Below are 21263 nucleotides of genomic sequence, written 5' to 3'. Positions count from 1 at the left end.
AATGATGTACCGGTGCTGGGCAAAACAAGGGTAGGACAATGTCCTCATTAAGGTGAAATGGAGAGATCACCTTGGGCAAGAAGGCCGGAAACGGTCAGAGAACCACCTTGTCCTGGTGGAAAATTAGAAATGGAGCTCGACAGGAAAGAGCGGCTAGCTCTGATACCCACCTGATCGATGTTACTGCCACCAGGAAGGCGGCCTTCCATGAAAGGTGGGCCAGAGAGAGATCCTGCAGCGGCTCAAACGGAGCCTCCTGTAGGACACCCAGGACTAAGTTGAGGTCCCAGGCATCCAACTGCCTTCTATAGGTGGGAACCATGTGGGAGACCCCCTGAATGAAAGTCTTTACTGGCGGCTTAGAAGCAATCCAGCACTGGAACAAAACTGATAAGGCAGAGACTTGACCATTAAGGGAACTAAGCGCTAGGCCTGAGCCCAGACCAGCCTAAAGAAACTCCAAAATGATTGGGATAGATAAGTCGAGAGGGTAGCGGCCGCGTTCCCTGCACCATTCGAAAAAGGCTTCCCAGGTGCGGTTATAGATACGCACCGATGCAGGTTTCCAAGCGTAATCATAGTGGAAACCACTTCTCGGGTGAACCCAGCTTTGGGTTAGGACCCAGGATTCAACGGCCAAGCCATTAAACAAATACCTTTGAGTTCTGGTGGCAAATCGGTGATTGGGATAGAGAAGTCGAGAGGGTAGCGGCCGCGTTCCCTGCACCATTCGAAAAAGGCTTCCCAGGTGCGGTTATAGATACGCACCGATGCAGGTTTCCGAGCGTAATCATAGTGGAAACCACTTCTCGGGCGAACCCAGCTTGGGTTAGGACCCAGGATTCAACGGCCAAGCCATTAAACAAAGGCCTTTGAGTTCTGGTGGCAAATCAGGCCCTGTGAGAGTAGGTCTGGTTGTTCCGGTAGTCGCCAGGGAACATCGACGACGAGCTGCACCAACTCTGCGTACCACGCCGGCGAGACGAGTCCGGAGCGACTAAGATAACCAGGATCCCTTCCGTCTTGATCTTTCTGATAAACCTCGGAAGTAATGGAAGTGGGGGGAAGACATAAGGCAGACGAAATCGACGCCTAGAAAGGACCAGTGCATCCACTCCAATGGCCTCTGGATCCCGGGACTGAGCAATGAACTCGGGCACCTTTGCGTTTAGCCTTGATATCATCAGGTCCACGTCCGGAGTCCCCCATCGATGACATAACTGTTGGAAGACCTCTGGATGAAGAGACCACTCCCCCGAGGCGAGACCCTGACGGCTGAGGAAATCTGCAGCCCAGTTTTCGACGCCCGGGATGTGGACCGCTGACTGACTAGTTCATTTTGGCCCAGCAGAGACTGTGTGCCACCTCGCGCATTGCCGCCCTGCTGCAGGTGCCCCCCTGATGGTTGATGTATGCCACAGCCGTGGTGTTGTCTGACTGTGTTTGTATGGGGCGACCCGCCAGAAAGTAATGGAACCGTTGCAGGGTCAACCAGATGGCCCGAATTTCCAGGACATTGATCGGAAGAAGCAACTGCTGAGGCGACCAGCACCCCTGGGCAGTGTGTTGACGGAAGACAGCCTCCCAGCCGAGAACCGGAAGAAAAGATTTCCCGAGTGAGGGAGGACCGTAGCGTCCACTATCTGAGCGCCCGTTTGACCCACGGAGACAGGCGACACAGATGTCGAGAGAGAAGAGGTTCCTGTCCCAAGCTCACAGAAGCGCAATCTGCAGAGGACGGAAGTGTAGCTGGGCAAAGGGAATAGCTTCCATTGCTGCCACCATCCTGCCCAGGACCAGCATGCCGAACAAAATAGAGAGAGAAAATGGGCGACGAAGTGCCCAGGCTCCTTGTTGAAGGGCTAGGACTAGTGATGAGCAAGTATACGCATTGCTCGGGTTTTCCCCGAGTATGCTCGGTTGTCCTCCGAGCATTTTGGTATGCTTGGAGATTTAGTTTTTGTCGACACAGCTGCATTATTTGTGGATGCTGGACAGCCTGAATACATGTGGGAGTTGCCTGTTTGTTTAGGAATCCTCACATGTATTCAGGCTGTCTAGAAGCCACAAATCATGCAGTTGTGTCGACAAAAACTAAATCTCCCAGCACGCCAAAGGACACCCGACCTCAGGAAAACCCGAGCAACGAGAATACTCGCTCATCACTAGCTATGACCTTGTCTCGAGGGAGAATCACCAACCCTTGGGAGGTGTACAGAGTCATTACTAAAAAGTAAATCTGCTGAGCGGGGACTGGGGAAGATTTGTTTAAGTTTATAAGCCAGCCCAGGCAAGAAAGTGTATCCAAGGTTATACGGACGCACTTTGTGCAGGCCTGAAAAGACAGCTAAGCATCTCTGGGAACTCCTTCAAGATTGTTGGAAGACCATTCCCGGTGACTACCTCTTGAAGCTCATCAAGAGAATGCCAACAGTGTGCAAAGCAGTCATCAAAGCTAAAGGTGGCTACTTTGAAGAACCTAGAATATAAGACATAATTTCAGTTGTTTCACACTATTTTGTTAAGTATATAATTCCACATGTGTTAATTCATAGTTTTGATGCCTTCAGTGTGAATGTACAATTTTCATAGTTATGAAAATACAAAAAAAAAAATCTTTAAATGAGAAGGTGTGTCCAAACTTTTGGTCTGTATGGCAGCTTGTTTTTTTGTGGCACAAGATGATATTTTCAGCTATACAATTTTTATTTACGTTGGTCATTTTGATCGCGTTATATTCCACTTTTTGTTCAGTGGTATGATGATAAAGCATTGTTTTCTGCCTCGTTTTTTATTTAATTTTTTTACATTGTCCCGGATGGGACATGAACTTCACACTCACAGATTGCTGATCTAATACTCTGCAATGGTTCTGCACTGCAGAGCATCAGAGCAGCGTCTGACATGCAGGGAGGAGTCATTTCAGCTCGCGCTTTCAGGATAAGCCAACAGGCCACCATCCCTGAGTGACCCAGCGGCCATCTTTCAGCCCGGGGTCACCATGAAGACTATTGGCATAATGCGATCGTATCACGTTGTGCCAAAAGGAAAACAGAAGGAGCTCCCTCCCCTAGCAATTCCCCCCAAATTCGCTGTCATTATTGACAGCGGCATGGAAGGGGTTAAACGCCTGACACCCGCATTTAATTTCTGCTGCGCTCAGCGTGAGCCCACGTGACCATGACACCATATATATACACCGATTTGTAGGAACGCACTTTACAGCACATGTCGGGAAGGGGTTAACTAAACTCTGCAGAGCTGGGATTTAAACCTACTACTTGGATTACCGTATATATCTTGGCCTCCCTAGATATTGTGTCATCCGCTGGTCATCTGGCAACAAGAAAAAAGTGTCATGCGACTCTTGCAGCCAATCAGCTGCAGCCTTCATCTCCGAATAGGAAGAGAGATGTTTCGTCCTGATTGTATAGAATGTGAATGCTGCAACCAATCAGTGGATCCTAATTGGCTGCAGCATTCACATGAAATCTCTTTCCCTTGACGGATGTTGATGCCAGTAGCATCCAGTAGCGCTGGTCCAAGAAGCACATATAGGTTTTTCTTTTTTAACTTCTTACAACACAAAAGTAGTGGAAAACCTCTTTGTTGAAAATGTTAAAATGAATAACCCTAAAAATCAAGACATTTCCCATCTATATATTACCTCCTCTTTGCTCATTTCTTCAGTGGCCAACCCATCTACCAACCCGGGACTTTTCTTCCCCTTGGCGGACTTTTTCTTTGGTGAAGCTTTCTTTTTCGGCGGCTGAAAAACAGAACATAAGAAATCATACCGGGTCCACAGGCCTTAATACTTAGACTTACATTTAAAGGATTGTACCATCTCAGACATTTGCAACATATCCGTAGATGTCTGGTAGATACTTGTCCCTGAATCTATCTATCCACAGAAAAGGAACTTTCACCATTCACTTATACTGGAGTTTCCAAAAACATCAGCTGGTGATCACAACCGGTAATATACTTGTAGGGATTGAGTGAGTTTAACCCCTTAGTGACCGAGCCAAATTTTTGAAATCTGACCAGTGTCACGTTATGTGGTAATAACTCTGCAACGCTTCAACAAATCCCAGTGATTTTGAGATTGTTTTTTCATGACACATTATACTTTATGATAATGGTAAATTTAGTTCAACATTTTTTGTGTTTATTTATAAAAAATATAAAAAATTTGAGAAAAATGTTAAAAAATTAGCAATTTTCTAAATTTGAATGATTATCCCTTTAATCCAGATAGTCATACAACAGCAAACCATTAATAAATAACATTTCCCACATGTCTGCTTTACATCAGGACCATTTGTAAAATGTTATTTTATTTTGTTAGCATTTTAGGAGGTTTAAAAATGTAGCGGCAATTTTTCATTTTTTCAAAGAAATTTACCACATTTATTTTTTTTAGGGACTTATCCATGTTTAAAGTGACTTTAGGGGTCCCATATATTGGGAAACCCCCAAACGTGATACCATTTTAAAAACAGCACCCCTAAACATATTGAAAACTGCTGTCAGGTAGTTTATTAACCCTTCAGGTGCTTTACAGGAATTAATGCAAAATGGCATGACAGAAATGAAAATGTGTATTTTTACCACCTAAATGTTGCTAACTTCTAAACAAATTACTATAGCCGGCAGACTCTAAGGCCACTATTTGGTCATGAATTGCCATCGCAAACATCAGGACAACAAAATCATGATCTGAGGGCACCAATTGGGATAAAGAAGAAGCCCCCGCCCTCTGTTAACCATTTATAATGATGTAGTCACTATTGACAGCAGCATCTAAGGGGTTAAACAGATTTAGAAGGCGCAAATACTGATCGTGGCTGGTACAGCAAGTTGTCAGCTATAGTGTACAACCAACAGATGCTGGATTGTCATCTGTATGGGGAGACTATTCTCTTATATCTCAGGTCAGTTAAAAGACGTATTGGCGGTCATTAAGGGGTTAAAAAAACATGGCTGCTTTCTTCCTGAAAGATCAACACTTATGTAATGATTGAGAGCTGATCTGCAGGACCTGGCAGCGGCAACTACCTAGCGCCCTGCTGCTTCACTCTATACACTGTTTTCAATTTTCAAGTGTAACAACCTGATTTTAACCTAAGAACAAGCTATCAATATCCTTGTATTTGAAACTCCTGTAACCAAATATACTATACATAAGGCGGCTGCAATCACTCGGCAAACCCACAGCACACAATCTTCAACGGTTTCGGCTGTACATGAACATAATGTGTGCACGAATGGAGAAGAGCTTTACAGTCGGCATTTGAGTTTAACTGCTGAGATCAGAGCTAACTCTGATCTCAGCAGTTTAACCTCTGTCATGCCTCTAACAATTATGACTGCAGCATGTAAAGGGGTTATCAGGACTTTAACATTGATATCAGGCCTATATAAGTCATCAATGTCTGATCGATGGGGGTGCTGTTGTGGATTCTGTTTTTGGGCTCCCTCTGGTGGTTACAGATGGTACTGGGTGACTTGTGTTCTCTGCGGTCTCTGGTGTCCACCTGTTCTATCAGGATATGGGAGTTTCCTATTTAACCTGGCTTTCTTGTCATTTCCTCGCCGGCTATCAATGTAATCAGTGTGTCTTGTTACCTCTGCTTCCCGCTTCTGTATTCTTCAGGACAAGCTAAGTTTTTGATTTTCCTGTTCCACGTTTTGCTTAATTTTTGTCTTAGTCCAGCTTGCAGATATGTGATTCCTTTTTGCTGGTTGCTCTAGTGGGCTGATATTACTCCTCATGTTCCATGAGTTGGCACATGAGTTCAAGTAATTTCAGGATGGTTTTTTGTAGGGTTTTTCGCTGACCGCGCAGTTCACTTTTGTATCCTCTGCTATCTAGCTTTAGCGGGCCTCATTTTGCTGAATCTGTTTTCATAACTACGTATGTGCTTTCCTCTCATTTCACCGTCATTACATGTGGGGGGCTGTTATTTCTGTGGGGTGTTTCTCTGGAGGCAAGAGAGGTCTGTGTTTCTTCTAATAGGGAAAGTTAGTTCTTCGGCTGGCGCGAGACGTCTAGAATCATCGTAGGCACGTTCCCCGGCTACAGCTAGTTGTGTGTTGAGGTTCAGGATCGCGGTCAGCTCAGTTTCCATCACCCTAAAGCTTGTTTTGTTTTTTGTGCTTGTCCTTTTGTGATCCCCTGCCATTGGGATCATGACAGGGTGCATTCTCGCCCATCAGCTATTCCTTGCTTCGGAGGCGTCTGGAATCCACCCCCTATGGATTTGAATGGCGTATTCATGCAGCGTCAAACCCACAGAAGCCAGATGTTACAGCATAGTGGAGTTCACAGACGCCTGTGGATCACCTGCGGACACTGTCTTTCAAGACCGTGGAACATAAATTTCTCTTGCGAAGATGCGAGTCTCAGCAAAAGAAATTTAATCAATAGAATGTATTGAATGGAGTAAATCTGCACGGGTCAGTGAACACATGCGGATTTACCTGCATTCAATATAAGGCAGCGTATTGGACGCAACGAACATATGCTGCGTCCAAAGTGTTGCTACTTCTGGATCATGGGCACATTGCCTGAGCAGTTCTGGCTGCCACCAAGACTGGCAACAGCTGATCGGCGGGTGTACTGGGTGGCGTACCCCTACTAATCAGGAGTCAATGACCTATCGTAAGGATAGACTATCAACGTAAAAGCCCTGAACAACCACTTTAAGAGATTGGAAATGGGAAGTGTCCCTTCTGACCCAAATGCAACATGATTGCCAAAGGCGCTGTCATGCTAGCCAAGAGGTTACTGAAGGTGCCCGTGTCTACCATGTTTGTACGACTATCTGTCACTGGCCCTCATATGATAATAGTAATGTTACAATACATGCGATATTACAGTTTTGGAGCCTACTGTACAAGTTTTCGCAGGTTCAATAAAAATGTTAAAAAAAAGATAGAAAAAAATTAAATTATAAGGCTGTGTGCACTCGTTGTGGATTTTGATGCGGATCCACAGCGTTTTTGGATGCGCGGAATTGCATCAAATCTGCAGTGTAGTGCACAATCAGTGTTAATCAATGGGAAATCTAGAATTGGTGCGCACGTGGTGCGGAGAAATCAGGGTGGATTTGCAGTATGTCAATTCTTTTTGTGGATCTGCAGTGTTTCTGCACCCATTGACTTCCATTGAGTCAGTCAAATCTGCAGCAAAACCGTAGGTATAAAAAGATTTGTGGATTTGCTGTGGATGTGTGTGCAAAAAACGCTGCAGAAAGGCAGGAGGAAGAGTGTGTGGGTGGAGAATATGTGTGTGAGCGGAGACTGTGTGCGGAGACGGTGTGTGCGGAGAAGATGTGCGTGTCTGTCTGCGGGTGTCTGTGTGTGTGTGCGAGGGTCTGCAGGGCTGTGTGTGTGTCCGTGTGTAGGCAGGCATCGTCGGATGGGACTACTAGTGCCATCCGGCCATGTCTGCTGTCACATAGAACAGGGACAGCATTAGCCGATGATGGGATAGTAGTCCTATCATCCGGCTAATGTGTTGAATAGTAAAAGAAAAAACAAGAAAAAAAACACATATACAGCATTATACAGTACATAAATATACACATACAGTACATATATATACACATACAGTACATACTCCCCAAACAGCTAATCCCCGACAGCCTTGATCACCTGCAAAAAAAATAAAATAATAAACCAACCCAATACTCCTTGTTCCGATGTAGTCCATTTAATAACGAGTGTCCCACAACGATCTCCCGGGTAGAGCTGTCATATCAGGAGATGTGACCGCTCTACAGGGGCTCCGATGTACAGTGACCGGAGGTATTCTCCCGCACTGTATCTCTCTACCGCCTAGAGGTCACCGGAGTTCGTCTGGTCACTTGCGGCACCGCTGCGTGAGAAAATTCTCATGCAGCTGTAGTGCCGTAAAGCGAGAGCACAAACTCAGATGATACACTGGGGGATTATTACCTCGGGTCAGTGTATCATCGGAGGTCCCTGTAGAGCGGTCACATCTCCTGATATGACTGTTCTACACGGGAGATCGTCGTGGGACACTCGTTATTAAATGGATTACATCGGAACAGGGAGTATTTGTGTTGGTTTATTTATTTTTTTTTGCAGGTGATGGAGGGCATCGCAGGAATTAGGCGTATAATATGGGAAACTGTGTTGTGTTTTATTTCATTAAAAGACTTTATTCTGGCTGTGTCTTTATTTAACCTATAACAACTACAGGATTAGTAATGGATAGGTGTCTTATTGACACCTCTCCATTACAAAGCCGGGATTGATGTCACCTTACAATACAGAGGTGACATCAACCCCACTTGCCACAGCTACAGGGCAAGTGGGAAGAGAGAGGCTAAGTGTCGGAATTGGCGCATTTTAGAGATGCGCCATTTCTCGGGAGGCTGAGTGCTGGTGTTTGTAGCTAGGGTGGCCAATATCCATGGCCCCTTCCTAGGCTATTAATCACAGCCCACAGCTGGCGGCATAGCCTTTTCTGGTTATTAATTATAGGGGGAACCCGCATAATTTTTTAGGGGCTTCCCTATTTCTAAAAGCCAGCAAAGGCCAAGTATACAGCTGTGAGCTGATAATAATAGCCTGGGAAGCTCCATGGGTATTACCGCCTTCCCCGGCTATAAACATCTGCCCCCAGTCGCTGGCTTTCCCTCTCTGGTTTGGAAAACTTGCGTGGGAGTCCACACCATTTTTTTTTCATTTCCTTTTTAAATTAAACAGATATTGCATTTAAGGCCGGGGTCACACTTGTGAGAAACTAGCACAAGTCTCGCACCTCAATACCCGGCAGTGCTGTCGGCACTCTGGACTGGAGTGTGCGGCTGCATGTATTTCTGTGTATTTCTATGCAGCTGAACGCTCCGGTCCGACGCACCGGACCAGTATTAATCTATGGGGCAGCTTACATCACCGTTTTTTTCTTCGACCCTTTTCAACGTGCGAGTGAAATCGCAACACGCTGGGATTGTCACCGACAATTGTTCGAGTCTCATCTCACTCGCACCCATATAAACCTATGGGTGCGAGTGAGATAACGCACATCACTAGAATATCATCCGAGTGATGTACGATATATGCTGACCCCGCCAATGGAGGAGATGGAGAAATTCAGCACAGACGAATGTCACTCTGCTCCCACTCGCAGCAGAGCAGGAGCCGAGGGTCATTAGCATATCACATCCAATGCTCTAGCATCGGATGCTATACGCTAGTCTGGCCCCGGCCTAACGCAGATTTCGTGTGTGTGTGTGTGCCTTTATTTAACTCTTTATGTACCATTTTATTATGCTTATTACTCAACAGCGGGCTTGGTATTATCTATCTATATATAGTATCTATCTATTGTATCTATCTATTGCATCTATCTATCTATGTGTGTAAACATTATTCTTCAATGAAGTATGTAAAAGAAGAGGTTGGAAAAGGAAATGACATCACAATTCTTTTTTGTGAAATAACATATCTATATTTAGCTTACAAATCCGCATGAAAATCAGCATAAAAAACGAATCAGATCCCTGCGGATTTTCAACTTCATATTCTGCCAGGAGAGAAATAATCCGCGCACAAAATTCCACAGGCAAATCCGCAACGTGTGCACATACCCTAATTGTTCCCATCGTCTCTCCTTTTCCCAGACCGTAAATAAAATCAAAATAACATTCACACATTTGGTCTGGTCGTGTGGATAACTGTCTGAACTACTAAATATACCAATTTTTACCCAATACGGTGAAAAAAAAAAAAGTCAGAATCACTGTTTTTTGGTCACTTTGCTTACTTAAAAAAATTAATAGATAGAGACCAACTAGTACCGCAGAAAACAAGCCCCGGATACAGCCGTACGGACCACAAAATGGCAACAATAGAAACGCCAACTCGTACCGCAGAAAACAAGCCCCGAAACAGCGGTACGGACCCCAAAATGGCAACAATAGAAACACCAACATCTACTTCAGAAAACAAGCCTTGATACAACCGTACGGACCCCAAAATGGGAACAATAGAAACACCAACTCATACCACAGAAAACAAGCCCCGGATACAGCCGTACAGACCCCAAAATGGCAACAATAGAAACGCCAACTCGTACCACAGAAAACAAGCCCCGGATACAGCCGTACGGACCCCAAAATGGCAACAATAGAAACACCAACTCATACCCCAGAAAACAAGCCCCGGATACAGCCGTACAGACCCCAAAATGGCAACAATAGAAACGCCAACTCGTACCGCAGAAAACAAGCCCCGAAACAGCGGTACGGACCCCAATATGGCAACAATAGAAACACCAACATCTACTTCAGAAAACAAGCCTTGATACAACCGTACGGACCCCAAAATGGGAACAATAGAAACGCCAACTCATACCCCAGAAAACAAGCCCCGGATACAGCCGTACAGACCCCAAAATGGCAACAATAGAAACGCCAACTCATTCCGCAGAAAACAAGCCCCGGATACAGCCGTACAGAACCCAAGATGTCAACGACAGAAACTCCATCTCGTACCGCAGAAAATAAGCCCCCAATACAGCCGCACGGACCCCAAAATGGCAACAATAGAAACGCCAACTCGTACCACAGAAAACAAGCCCCGATACAGCCGTACGGACCCTAAAATAGCAAAAATAAAAATGCCAACTGGTACCGCAAAAAACACGCGCCCGATACAGCCGTAAGGACCCCAAAATGGCAACAATAGAAACGCCAACTCGTACCGCAGAAAACAAGCCCCGGATACAGCCGTACGGACCCCAAAATGGCAACAATAGAAACGCCAACTCGTGCAGCAGAAAACAAGCCCCGATACAGCCGTACGGACCCCAAAATGGCAACAATAGAAACGCCAACTCGTGCCGCAGAAAACAAGCCCCGATACAGCCGTACGGACCCCAAAATGGCAACAATAGAAACGTCAACTCGTACCACAGAAAACAAGCCCCGATACAGCCGTACGGACCCCAGAATGGTAACGATAGAAGCGCCAACTCGTATCGCAGAAAACAAGCCCCGATACAGCCGTACGGACCCCAAAATGGTAACGATAGAAACGCCAACTCGTATCACAGAAAACAAGCCCCGGATACAGCCGTACGGACCCTAAAATGGCAACAATAGAAACGCCAACTCGTATCGCAGAAAACAAGCCCCGATACAGCCGTACAGACCCCAAAATGGCAACAATAGAAACGCCAACTCGTGCCGCAGAAAACAAGCCCCGATACAGCAGTACGGACCCCAAAATGGCAACAATAGAAACGCCAACTCGTGCCGCAGAAAACACCTCAATACCCGGCACTGCCGTCGGCACTCTGGACTGGAGTGTGCGGCTGCATGTATTTCTGTGTATTTCTATGCAGCTGAACGCTCCGGTCCGACGCACCGGACCAGTATTAATCTATGGGGCAGCTTACATCACCGTTTTTTTCTTCGACCCTTTTCAACGTGCGAGTGAAATCGCAACACGCTGGGATTGTCACCGACAATTGTTCGAGTCTCAGCTCACTCGCACCCATATAAACCTATGGGTGCGAGTGAGATAACGCACATCACTAGAATATCATCCGAGTGATGTACGATATATGCTGACCCCGCCAATGGAGGAGATGGAGAAATTCAGCACAGACGAATGTCACTCTGCTCCCACTCGCAGCAGAGCAGGAGCCGAGGGTCATTAGCATATCACATCCAATGCTCTAGCATCGGATGCTATACGCTAGTCTGGCCCCGGCCTAACGCAGATTTCGTGTGTGTGTGTGTGTGTGTGCCTTTATTTAACTCTTTATGTACCATTTTATTATGCTTATTACTCAACAGCGGGCTTGGTATTATCTATCTATATATAGTATCTATCTATTGTATCTATCTATTGCATCTATCTATCTATGTGTGTAAACATTATTCTTCAATGAAGTATGTAAAAGAAGAGGTTGGAAAAGGAAATGACATCACAATTCTTTTTTGTGAAATAACATATCTATATTTAGCTTACAAATCCGCATGAAAATCAGCATAAAAAACGAATCAGATCCCTGCGGATTTTCAACTTCATATTCTGCCAGGAGAGAAATAATCCGCGCACAAAATTCCACAGGCAAATCCGCAACGTGTGCACATACCCTAATTGTTCCCATCGTCTCTCCTTTTCCCAGACCGTAAATAAAATCAAAATAACATTCACACATTTGGTCTGGTCGTGTGGATAACTGTCTGAACTACTAAATATACCAATTTTTACCCAATACGGTGGAAAAAAAAAAAGTCAGAATCACTGTTTTTTGGTCACTTTGCTTACTTAAAAAAATTAATAGATAGAGACCAACTAGTACCGCAGAAAACAAGCCCCGGATACAGCCGTACGGACCACAAAATGGCAACAATAGAAACGCCAACTCGTACCGCAGAAAACAAGCCCCGAAACAGCGGTACGGACCCCAATATGGCAACAATAGAAACACCAACATCTACTTCAGAAAACAAGCCTTGATACAACCGTACGGACCCCAAAATGGGAACAATAGAAACGCCAACTCATACCCCAGAAAACAAGCCCCGGATACAGCCGTACAGACCCCAAAATGGCAACAATAGAAACGCCAACTCATTCCGCAGAAAACAAGCCCCGGATACAGCCGTACAGAACCCAAGATGTCAACGACAGAAACTCCATCTCGTACCGCAGAAAATAAGCCCCCAATACAGCCGCACGGACCCCAAAATGGCAACAATAGAAACGCCAACTCGTACCACAGAAAACAAGCCCCCGATACAGCCGTACGGACCCTAAAATAGCAAAAATAAAAATGCCAACTGGTACCGCAAAAAACACGCGCCCGATACAGCCGTAAGGACCCCAAAATGGCAACAATAGAAACGCCAACTCGTACCGCAGAAAACAAGCCCCGGATACAGCCGTACGGACCCCAAAATGGCAACAATAGAAACGCCAACTCGTGCAGCAGAAAACAAGCCCCGATACAGCCGTACGGACCCCAAAATGGCAACAATAGAAACGCCAACTCGTGCCACAGAAAACAAGCCCCGATACAGCCGTACGGACCCCAAAATGGCAACAATAGAAACGTCAACTCGTACCACAGAAAACAAGCCCCGATACAGCCGTACGGACCCCAGAATGGTAACGATAGAAGCGCCAACTCGTATCGCAGAAAACAAGCCCCGATACAGCCGTACGGACCCCAAAATGGTAACGATAGAAACGCCAACTCGTATCGCAGAAAACAAGCCCCGATACAGCCGTACGGACCCCAAAATGGTAACGATAGAAACGCCAACTCGTATCACAGAAAACAAGCCCCGGATACAGCCGTACGGACCCTAAAATGGCAACAATAGAAACGCCAACTCGTATCGCAGAAAACAAGCCCCGATACAGCCGTACAGACCCCAAAATGGCAACAATAGAAACGCCAACTCGTGCCGCAGAAAACAAGCCCCGATACAGCAGTACGGACCCCAAAATGGCAACAATAGAAACGCCAACTCGTGCCGCAGAAAACAAGCCCCGATACAGCCGTACGGACCCCAAAATGGCAACAATAGAAACGCCAACTTGTACCGCAGAAAACAAGCCCCGATACAGCCGTACGGACCCCAAAATGGCAACAATAGAAACTCCAACTCGTACCACAAAAAACAAGCCCCGATACAGCCGTACGGACCCCAAAATGGTAACAATAGAAGCGCCAACTCGTACCACAGAAAACAAGCCCCGATACAGCCGTACGGACCCCAGAATGGTAACGATAGAAGCGCCAACTCGTATCACAGAAAACAAGCCCCGATACAGCCGTATGGACCCCAAAATGGTAACGATAGAAACGCCAACTCGTATCGCAGAAAACAAGCCCCGATACAGCCGTATGGACCCCAAAATGGTAACGATAGAAGCGCCAACTCGTATCGCAGGAAACAAGCCCCGATACAGCCGTATGGACCCCAAAATAGCAACAATAGAAACGCCAACTCGTACCACACAAAACAAGCCCCGATACAGCCGTACGGACCCCAAAATGGTAACGATAGAAACGCCAACTTCTACCGCAGAAAACAAGCCCCGATACAGCCGTACGGACCCCAAAATGGTAACGATAGAAACGCCAACTTCTACCGCAGAAAACAAGCCCCGATACAGCCGTAAGGACCCCAAAATGGCAACAATAGAAACGCCAACTCGTACCGCAGAAAACAAGCCCCGGATACAGCCGTACGGACCCCAAAATATCAACAATAGAAACGCCAACTCGTACCGCAGAAAACAAGCTCGGATACAGCCGTACGGACCCCAAAATGGCAACAATAGAAACGCCAACTCGTGCCGCAGAAAACAAGCCCCGATACAGCCGTACGGACCCCAAAATGGCAACAATAGAAACGCCAACTCGTACCACAGAAAACAAGCCCCGATACAGCCGTACGGACCCCAGAATGGTAACGATAGAAACGCCAACTCGTATCACAGAAAACAAGCCCCGATACAGCCGTATGGACCCTAAAATGGCAACAATAGAAACGCCAACTCGTGCCGCAGAAAACAAGCCCCGATACAGCCGTACAGACCCAAAAATGGCAACAATAGAAACGCCAACTCGTGCCGCAGAAAACAAGCCCCGATACAGCCGTACGGACCCCAGAATGGTAACGATAGAAACGCCAACTCGTGCCGCAGAAAACAAGCCCCGATACAGCCGTACGGACCCCAGAATGGTAACGATAGAAGCGCCAACTCGTATCGCAGAAAACAAGCCCCGATACAGCCGTACGGACCCCAAAATGGCAACAATTGAAACGCCAACTCGTATCACAGAAAACAAGCCCCGATACAGCCGTATGGACCCCAAAATGGTAACGATAGAAACGCCAACTCGTATCGCAGAAAACAAGCCCCGATACAGCCGTATGGACCCCAAAATGGTAACGATAGAAGCGCCAACTCGTATCGCAGAAAACAAGCCCCGATACAGCCATACGGACCACAAAATAGCAACAATAGAAACGCCAACTCGTGCCGCAGAAAACAAGCCCCTATACAGCCGTACAGACCCCAAAATGGCAACAATAGAAACGCCAACTCGTGCCGCAGAAAACAAGCCCCGATACAGCAGTACGGACCCCAAAATGGCAACAATAGAAACGCCAACTCGTACCACAGAAAACAAGCCCCGATACAGCCATACGGACCCCAAAATGGTAACGATAGAAACGCCAACTCGTATCGCAGAAAACAAGCCCCGATACAGCCGTACGGACCCCAGAATGGTAACGATAGAAGCGCCAACTCGTATAGCAGAAAACAAGCCCCGATACAGCAGTACGGACCCCAGAATGGTAACGATAGAAGCGCCAACTCGTATAGCAGAAAACAAGCCCCGATACAGCAGTACGGACCCCAGAATGGTAACGATAGAAGCGCCAACTCGTACCACAGAAAACAAGCCCCGATACAGCAGTACGGACCCCAGAATGGTAACGATAGAAACGCCAACTCGTATAGCAGAAAACAAGCCCCGATACAGCAGTACGGACCCCAGAATGGTAACGATAGAAGCGCCAACTCGTACCACAGAAAACAAGCCCCGATACAGCCGTACGGACCCCAGAATGGTAACGATAGAAACGCCAACTCGTATCACAGAAAACAAGCCCCTATACAGCCGTATGGACCCCAAAATGGTAACGATAGAAACGCCAACTCGTATCGCAGAAAACAAGCCCCGATACAGCCATACGGACCCCAAAATGGTAACGATAGAAACGCCAACTCGTATCGCAGAAAACAAGCCCCGATACAGCCGTACGGACCCCAAAATGGCAACAATAGAAACGCCAACTCGTATCGCAGAAAACAAGCCCCGATACAGCCGTATGGACCCCAAAATGGTAACGATAGAAACGCCAACTCGTATCGCAGAAAACAAGCCCCGGATACAGCCGTACGGACACCAAAATGGCAACGATAGAAACGCCAACTCGTATCACAGAAAACAAGCACCGGATACAGCCATACACACCGGAAAATAAAAAAGGGGGAAAAAATCAAAAGTGAAGAGGTGTATAATGTATTATATAATGTAATAACAATATCAAACATTGTACGGTTTCACTATCTTCTCCTGGGAAAGCTGGGTGACAACCGGTCCCACCTATTGGTATACAGGTTGTCAGTCAGCTTTCCTAGACAAATGTGCTTCTACCTATTACTAGCTTTTTAGAGTATAAATGGAAACGAGGAGCCCCCCATGTACACAGAGGGGGGCTCTGCAGGTCGCCACTCACCATTTTGGTCCTCGTTCCTTTCCCTCTGCTATAAAGTAACACGGTCTCCAGGCAACAGAATCTCGCGCGAGATTTCCCGTCATCACTTCCGGGTTTCTAGGCGGTCGCTATGGAGACGGTGTACACAGTAACAAGGCCTAGTAAAAGGGCTGCGAGTAGTCATTCTTGGGTGTGCCTGTAGGTGGCAGCACTGGCACATCCATGATGGAGATTATTGTGTAAAACTGTGTAGATTAATAAATTCTATATAGAAATATAAATATATATATAAATTCTGTATATAAATAAATTCTGCTCTAATCATGAGAACATGGCTGAGCACATTTCTGGCCCAAATGTGTCCCTTGCAAGAGTGCTGCTTGTATATTCTACGCTCTATGAACCGTGCTTTCCTGTACGCCGCCATTAGTGACCATTTCACCTCCAGGCGCCACTGGTCAGGACCCCAGTAAATAATACCGTCCCCTTGGACAGTCAGGTGATATTTCCTCGACTCCATTTTTTGTCCTGTAGCGTTTGTTAATGTTTCCTGAGGTGTTTTCTGTAGAGGTTTTTAAGAATTTTTTTTTTTTTTTTGTCAGTAATTTCTCGCATATTTTTTAAAAATCTATTAAGCAATGAATAAAACGCCTCAGAAACGCTTACAGATTGCTCAAAAAGACACGATTTTAGCGTGGTTTTTTTAAATCCTTTTGTGGCGTAAAACGCCTGAAGAACTGTCTGCTCATTTCTTTTATATTCTTGGCGTGTGTGGATGCCTGAAGATAATTTAAAAAAACCCTCAAAAGACCAAACGTATGGGCAACAAACAAAAAGAGTATTTCTAGCTTTTTTTAGCTATTTTTCAGGCATTTTTCGATGCAAACGTCCTCAAAAAACTATGTGTCCTTATAATTTTACACTGTACAAGGTCGTCATGGGCACAGCAATACCAATTTTGTTTCCCTCTTTTTTTTTTCTTTTTATTTCTTTAATGTTTTATCTTTTTTAACCTCCAAATCTTTATTCAGAAATTTGTTGTTTTCTTTTGCATATGAGAAAAAAAAACATCATTGTGCAGAATTGAATTTTCATCCTTTTTTGGTCCATGTATCATTTTTTTACCATTGGTGTACCATCCATTTATATTGTGTGCAAAAAAAGAAAATACTGTAATTGATGATGGTTTCCGAGCCTTTCCTACTCATTGCGCCTCATTCAGACATCCATTTTAGTCGTACTGTCCGTTTTTTTTTGTTTTTTTTTAAACATATCCAGTATATTGGTTTTTTTTTCACTAACCTAGTCAAGTCAATGAGTTGGTGAAAAAAAGGACAGTGCTCGGATTCTATTTGTTGCATTTGATTGTGTTCCATTTTTCACTGTGTAATGGGTAATCAGAAACTTTTTTATTCGGATATAAGAAAACGGAGGCCACACTGATGGTAAAAGCTAATAAACGTACCAAAACTGGATGACTTGGATCCAGCTCGATGATGAAAAGCAGTCTTTTTTTTTTTTCTTGTACGCAAAAAAAGGGTGTATTGAGGCATTATAAAATGGACAGCACTAGGATGCCACACAAATAGCATGCATCGCAGCAGTTTAAGGAAGGAGATGGACAAATGAGAGATTTCCACAGTTTCAGGCTTAATAGAGTGTCAGAGTCAAGACTGCAAACAGGCACCGCAATCTGCTGTGCTGGTCAAATGTTGTAGGACAAGAAAAAGTAGCAAGAACTGCACCAGCCAGAACTGTAGGGTGAAGTACATAGTTCCTGAGGGGCAGAAATTGGAGGCAAACCCAGGTTACATGGCGTAATTATTAATTATAAAAGACCCAGGAGGGCACACCTAGGATGAGTCGGCACCTGGACCGGTAGCAAGATGGATGTGTGTTGCAGCAGAGTTGGCTTATAGACACCATTATGAGTAACCAGAGCTGAGTGACCAGATCTGAGTGAGGAACCGAGTGAAGAACTGAGTAACTAGATCTAGATGAGGAATCAAGTAACCAGATCTGAGTGCAGAACCGAGTAACCAGATGCAAGTGAGGAACTGAGTAACGAGATCTGAGTGAAGAACCGAGTAACCAGATGCAAGTGAGGAACTGAGTAACTAGATCTGAGTGAAGAACCGAGTAACCAGATGCAAGTGAGGAACTGAGTAACTAGATCTGAGTGAAGAACCGAGTAACCAGATGCAAGTGAGGAACTGAGTAACTAGATCTGAGTGAAGAACCGAGTAACCAGATGCAAGTGAGGAACTGAGTAACGAGATCTGAGTGAAGAACCGAGTAACCAGATGCAAGTGAGGAACTGAGTAACTAGATCTGAGTGAAGAACCGAGTAACCCCGATACGAGTGAAGAACCGAGTAACCAGATGCAACTGAAGAACCAAGTAACCATATCCGAGTGAAGAACTGCATAACCCCGATACGAGTGAAGAAGCGAACAACCAGATGGAAGTGAGGAACCGGATCCAAGTGAGAAACCGAGTGAAGAACCAAGTAGCCAGATAACCGGATCGAGGTGAAGAATAGAGTAACCAGATAGGAGTGAGGGACCGAGTGAAGAACCAATAAGCAGATCTAGGCGAAGAACCGAGTTACCAGATTCAAGGGAGGAACCTAATGAAGAACTGAGTAACCAGATCCGAGTCCGAGTGAAGAACCAATAACCAGATCTAGGCGAAGAACAGAGTTACCAGATGCAAGTGAGGAACCTAATGAAGAACTGAGTAACCAGATCCGAGTCCGAGTGAAGAACCAATAACCAGATCTAGGCGAAGAACCGAGTCACCAGATGCAAGTGAGGAACCTAATGAAGAACTGAGTAACCAGATCCGAGTCTGAGTGAAGAACCGAGTAACCAGATATGAGTGAGGAACCGAGTGAAAAACCAAGTAACCAGATCCAAGTGAAAAAAACGAGTAACCAGATCCAAGTGAAGAACTACGTATCCAGGTCCGAGTAAAGAACCGAGTAACCAGGTCCGAGTGAAGAACCAAGTAACCAGGTTCAAATAAAGAACCGAGTACCTGCAATAAGAATGAAGGACTGAGTAATCAGATGCAAGTGCACCCCTACCTTCTGTCTCTTCCCCACTATCCCATAGAATGTAAATCTGCAAGGACAGGGTCCTCTCCCCTCTGCACCAGTCTGTCACTGTAAACCTGTTTACTGTAAACGATATCTATAACCCTGTATGTAACCCCTTTCTCATGTACAACACCATGGAATTAATGGTGCTATATAAATAAATAATAATAATAAAAAAGTGAGGAACCGAGTAGCCAGATCCGTGTGAGGAACTGAGTGAAGAACCAAGTAACCAGATCTAGGTGAAGAACCGAGTAGCCAGATCCAAGTGAAGCACCGAGTAACCAGATCAGAATGAGGAACTTAGTGAAGAACCAAGTAACTACAGTGCCCCACTTTTCAGTTTTTGAATTTTCACCAAAATTTAAAATAACCAATGAATTTCGTTCAACTTCACAATTGTGTTCCACTTGTTGTTGATTCTTCACCAAAACTTTACATTTGGTATCTTTATGTTTGAAGCATGATATGAGGGAAAAGGTTGAAAAGTTCAAGGGGGGCCGAATTCTTTCGCAGGGCACTGTATATCCGGGTGGGGAACCGAGTGAAGAACCGATTAACCAAATCTGCACAGCAAGAGCAGAAATGATGCTGGAGAGGGACGATCGGGTGAGCTGTAACTCCCAGGTTAGACGTACAGTACAAAAGGGACTTGGGCCGTACTTCAGGGGACTACAACAACCAGCACAGCAGGTGTGCAAACTGATTGATAAGGGACTTTCAGCCTGAAGACGTAGTACTGTAAATTCCCATTAGGGCCAGTACCACAATATGTATTGCCTGAGAGTGACGACGGGGACGGGTCCAATAGCATTGTGACGCACTTCTAGTCGAAGTGTTAGGTCAAAGTCACAGTACTATTGGACCCATCACTGTCGACACTCTCTTAGAAAATAAGAATCATCGTACTGGCCCCACCAGGAGTCTTTGGTACTACGCCATACATTTGGTCGAGGTATTAGGTCCAAGACACCCCTGATGATAATAGTCAACAACAGAACAATAGTGCGCTAATAATGCGATGCTGCATCCACTTACCTGTTTACAGATGCCACTGTCAATTATGACAGCAGAGGCTGGAAATAGGGTTCCAAAGGCCTACTGAAGACCCCGACGTCTGCCATGTTAGTAAACCTATGTTGGTCAGCCTGTGTCCTGGCTTCATGGAGATTGGTGACCTTACAATACACTCTGCAGTAACACAGTAAGCACACGCAGGTTCAAGTTCTAAGGAAAAATGAAGAAAAAAAAAAAACAATGAAAAATATTTTAAAATTACGGTAATAAACAAATCACCCAACTTTTCTGGGAACATAAATAATATCTAAAAAAAAATTAACATATGTCAGAACTGATGTTTTTTAGTCACTTCACGCTCTTCCACGCTGGATTTTATGAGCATTTTTCAGGCGCAGAGATGAGAAGAGAACATCTCACAGCTGATCATCTGCTTTCACAGCTTCCCCTGAAAGTGACACCAAAAAGTCACCAGGGCAGAGAGGATTACGCTATTTTTAACTGTTCCTTCCTCTGATGAATAAGTCATAGCGCCCTGACTTCCCCTTTAATTAATACAGACACATGGCAGGATTTCTGGCTTCTGAGCCTGGCAGAGCCCCAGCCGGGCAGAGACACATTTGGAATAGACGATTACTCCACTTTTCCTTTTTCTGTTTTTGTGGTTTTATTTGGATTATATTAGTCGTGTTTTTTTTTTCTTAACCCCTTTTTTTTGTATCTGTCTTGGCTCAAAAAATAAAAAATAAAGGGATTCTTAAATATCTGTCCACTCAGGGTTCACCTTGCAGGCCACTGATGTCCAACACTGTAATGGTGACCTGCCCTGCACCCTGCACATACAAATG

General features: G+C 45.3%; 1 protein-coding gene across 2 annotated transcripts in view; it reads right to left on the bottom strand.

The window, feature by feature from the left end:
• GAS8 (growth arrest specific 8) overlaps positions 1–20885 on the bottom strand; it is a 43664-nt gene extending 22779 nt beyond the window's left edge. Inside the window, exons 1-2 of one of the 2 annotated variants that reach the window (XM_069739029.1) lie at positions 20437–20885; positions 3668–3769 (exon numbers count right to left, since the gene is read on the bottom strand). In XM_069739029.1, coding sequence (XP_069595130.1) covers positions 3668–3682 — 15 coding nt within the window. In that variant the 5' untranslated portion in view covers positions 3683–3769; positions 20437–20885. Of the gene's footprint in view, positions 1–3667; positions 3770–16319; positions 16363–20436 lie in introns of those variants that run through there. The other variant, XM_069739028.1, reaches the window with a different exon arrangement.
• Between the last annotated feature and the right edge of the window lie 378 nt (positions 20886–21263).

This window comes from Ranitomeya imitator, chromosome 9, assembly GCF_032444005.1.
Source record: "Ranitomeya imitator isolate aRanImi1 chromosome 9, aRanImi1.pri, whole genome shotgun sequence".
NCBI lineage: Eukaryota > Metazoa > Chordata > Amphibia > Anura > Dendrobatidae > Ranitomeya > Ranitomeya imitator.
The sequence above is the reverse complement of the archived record's forward strand: the minus strand, read 5'-3'. Positions and strand labels throughout refer to the sequence as shown.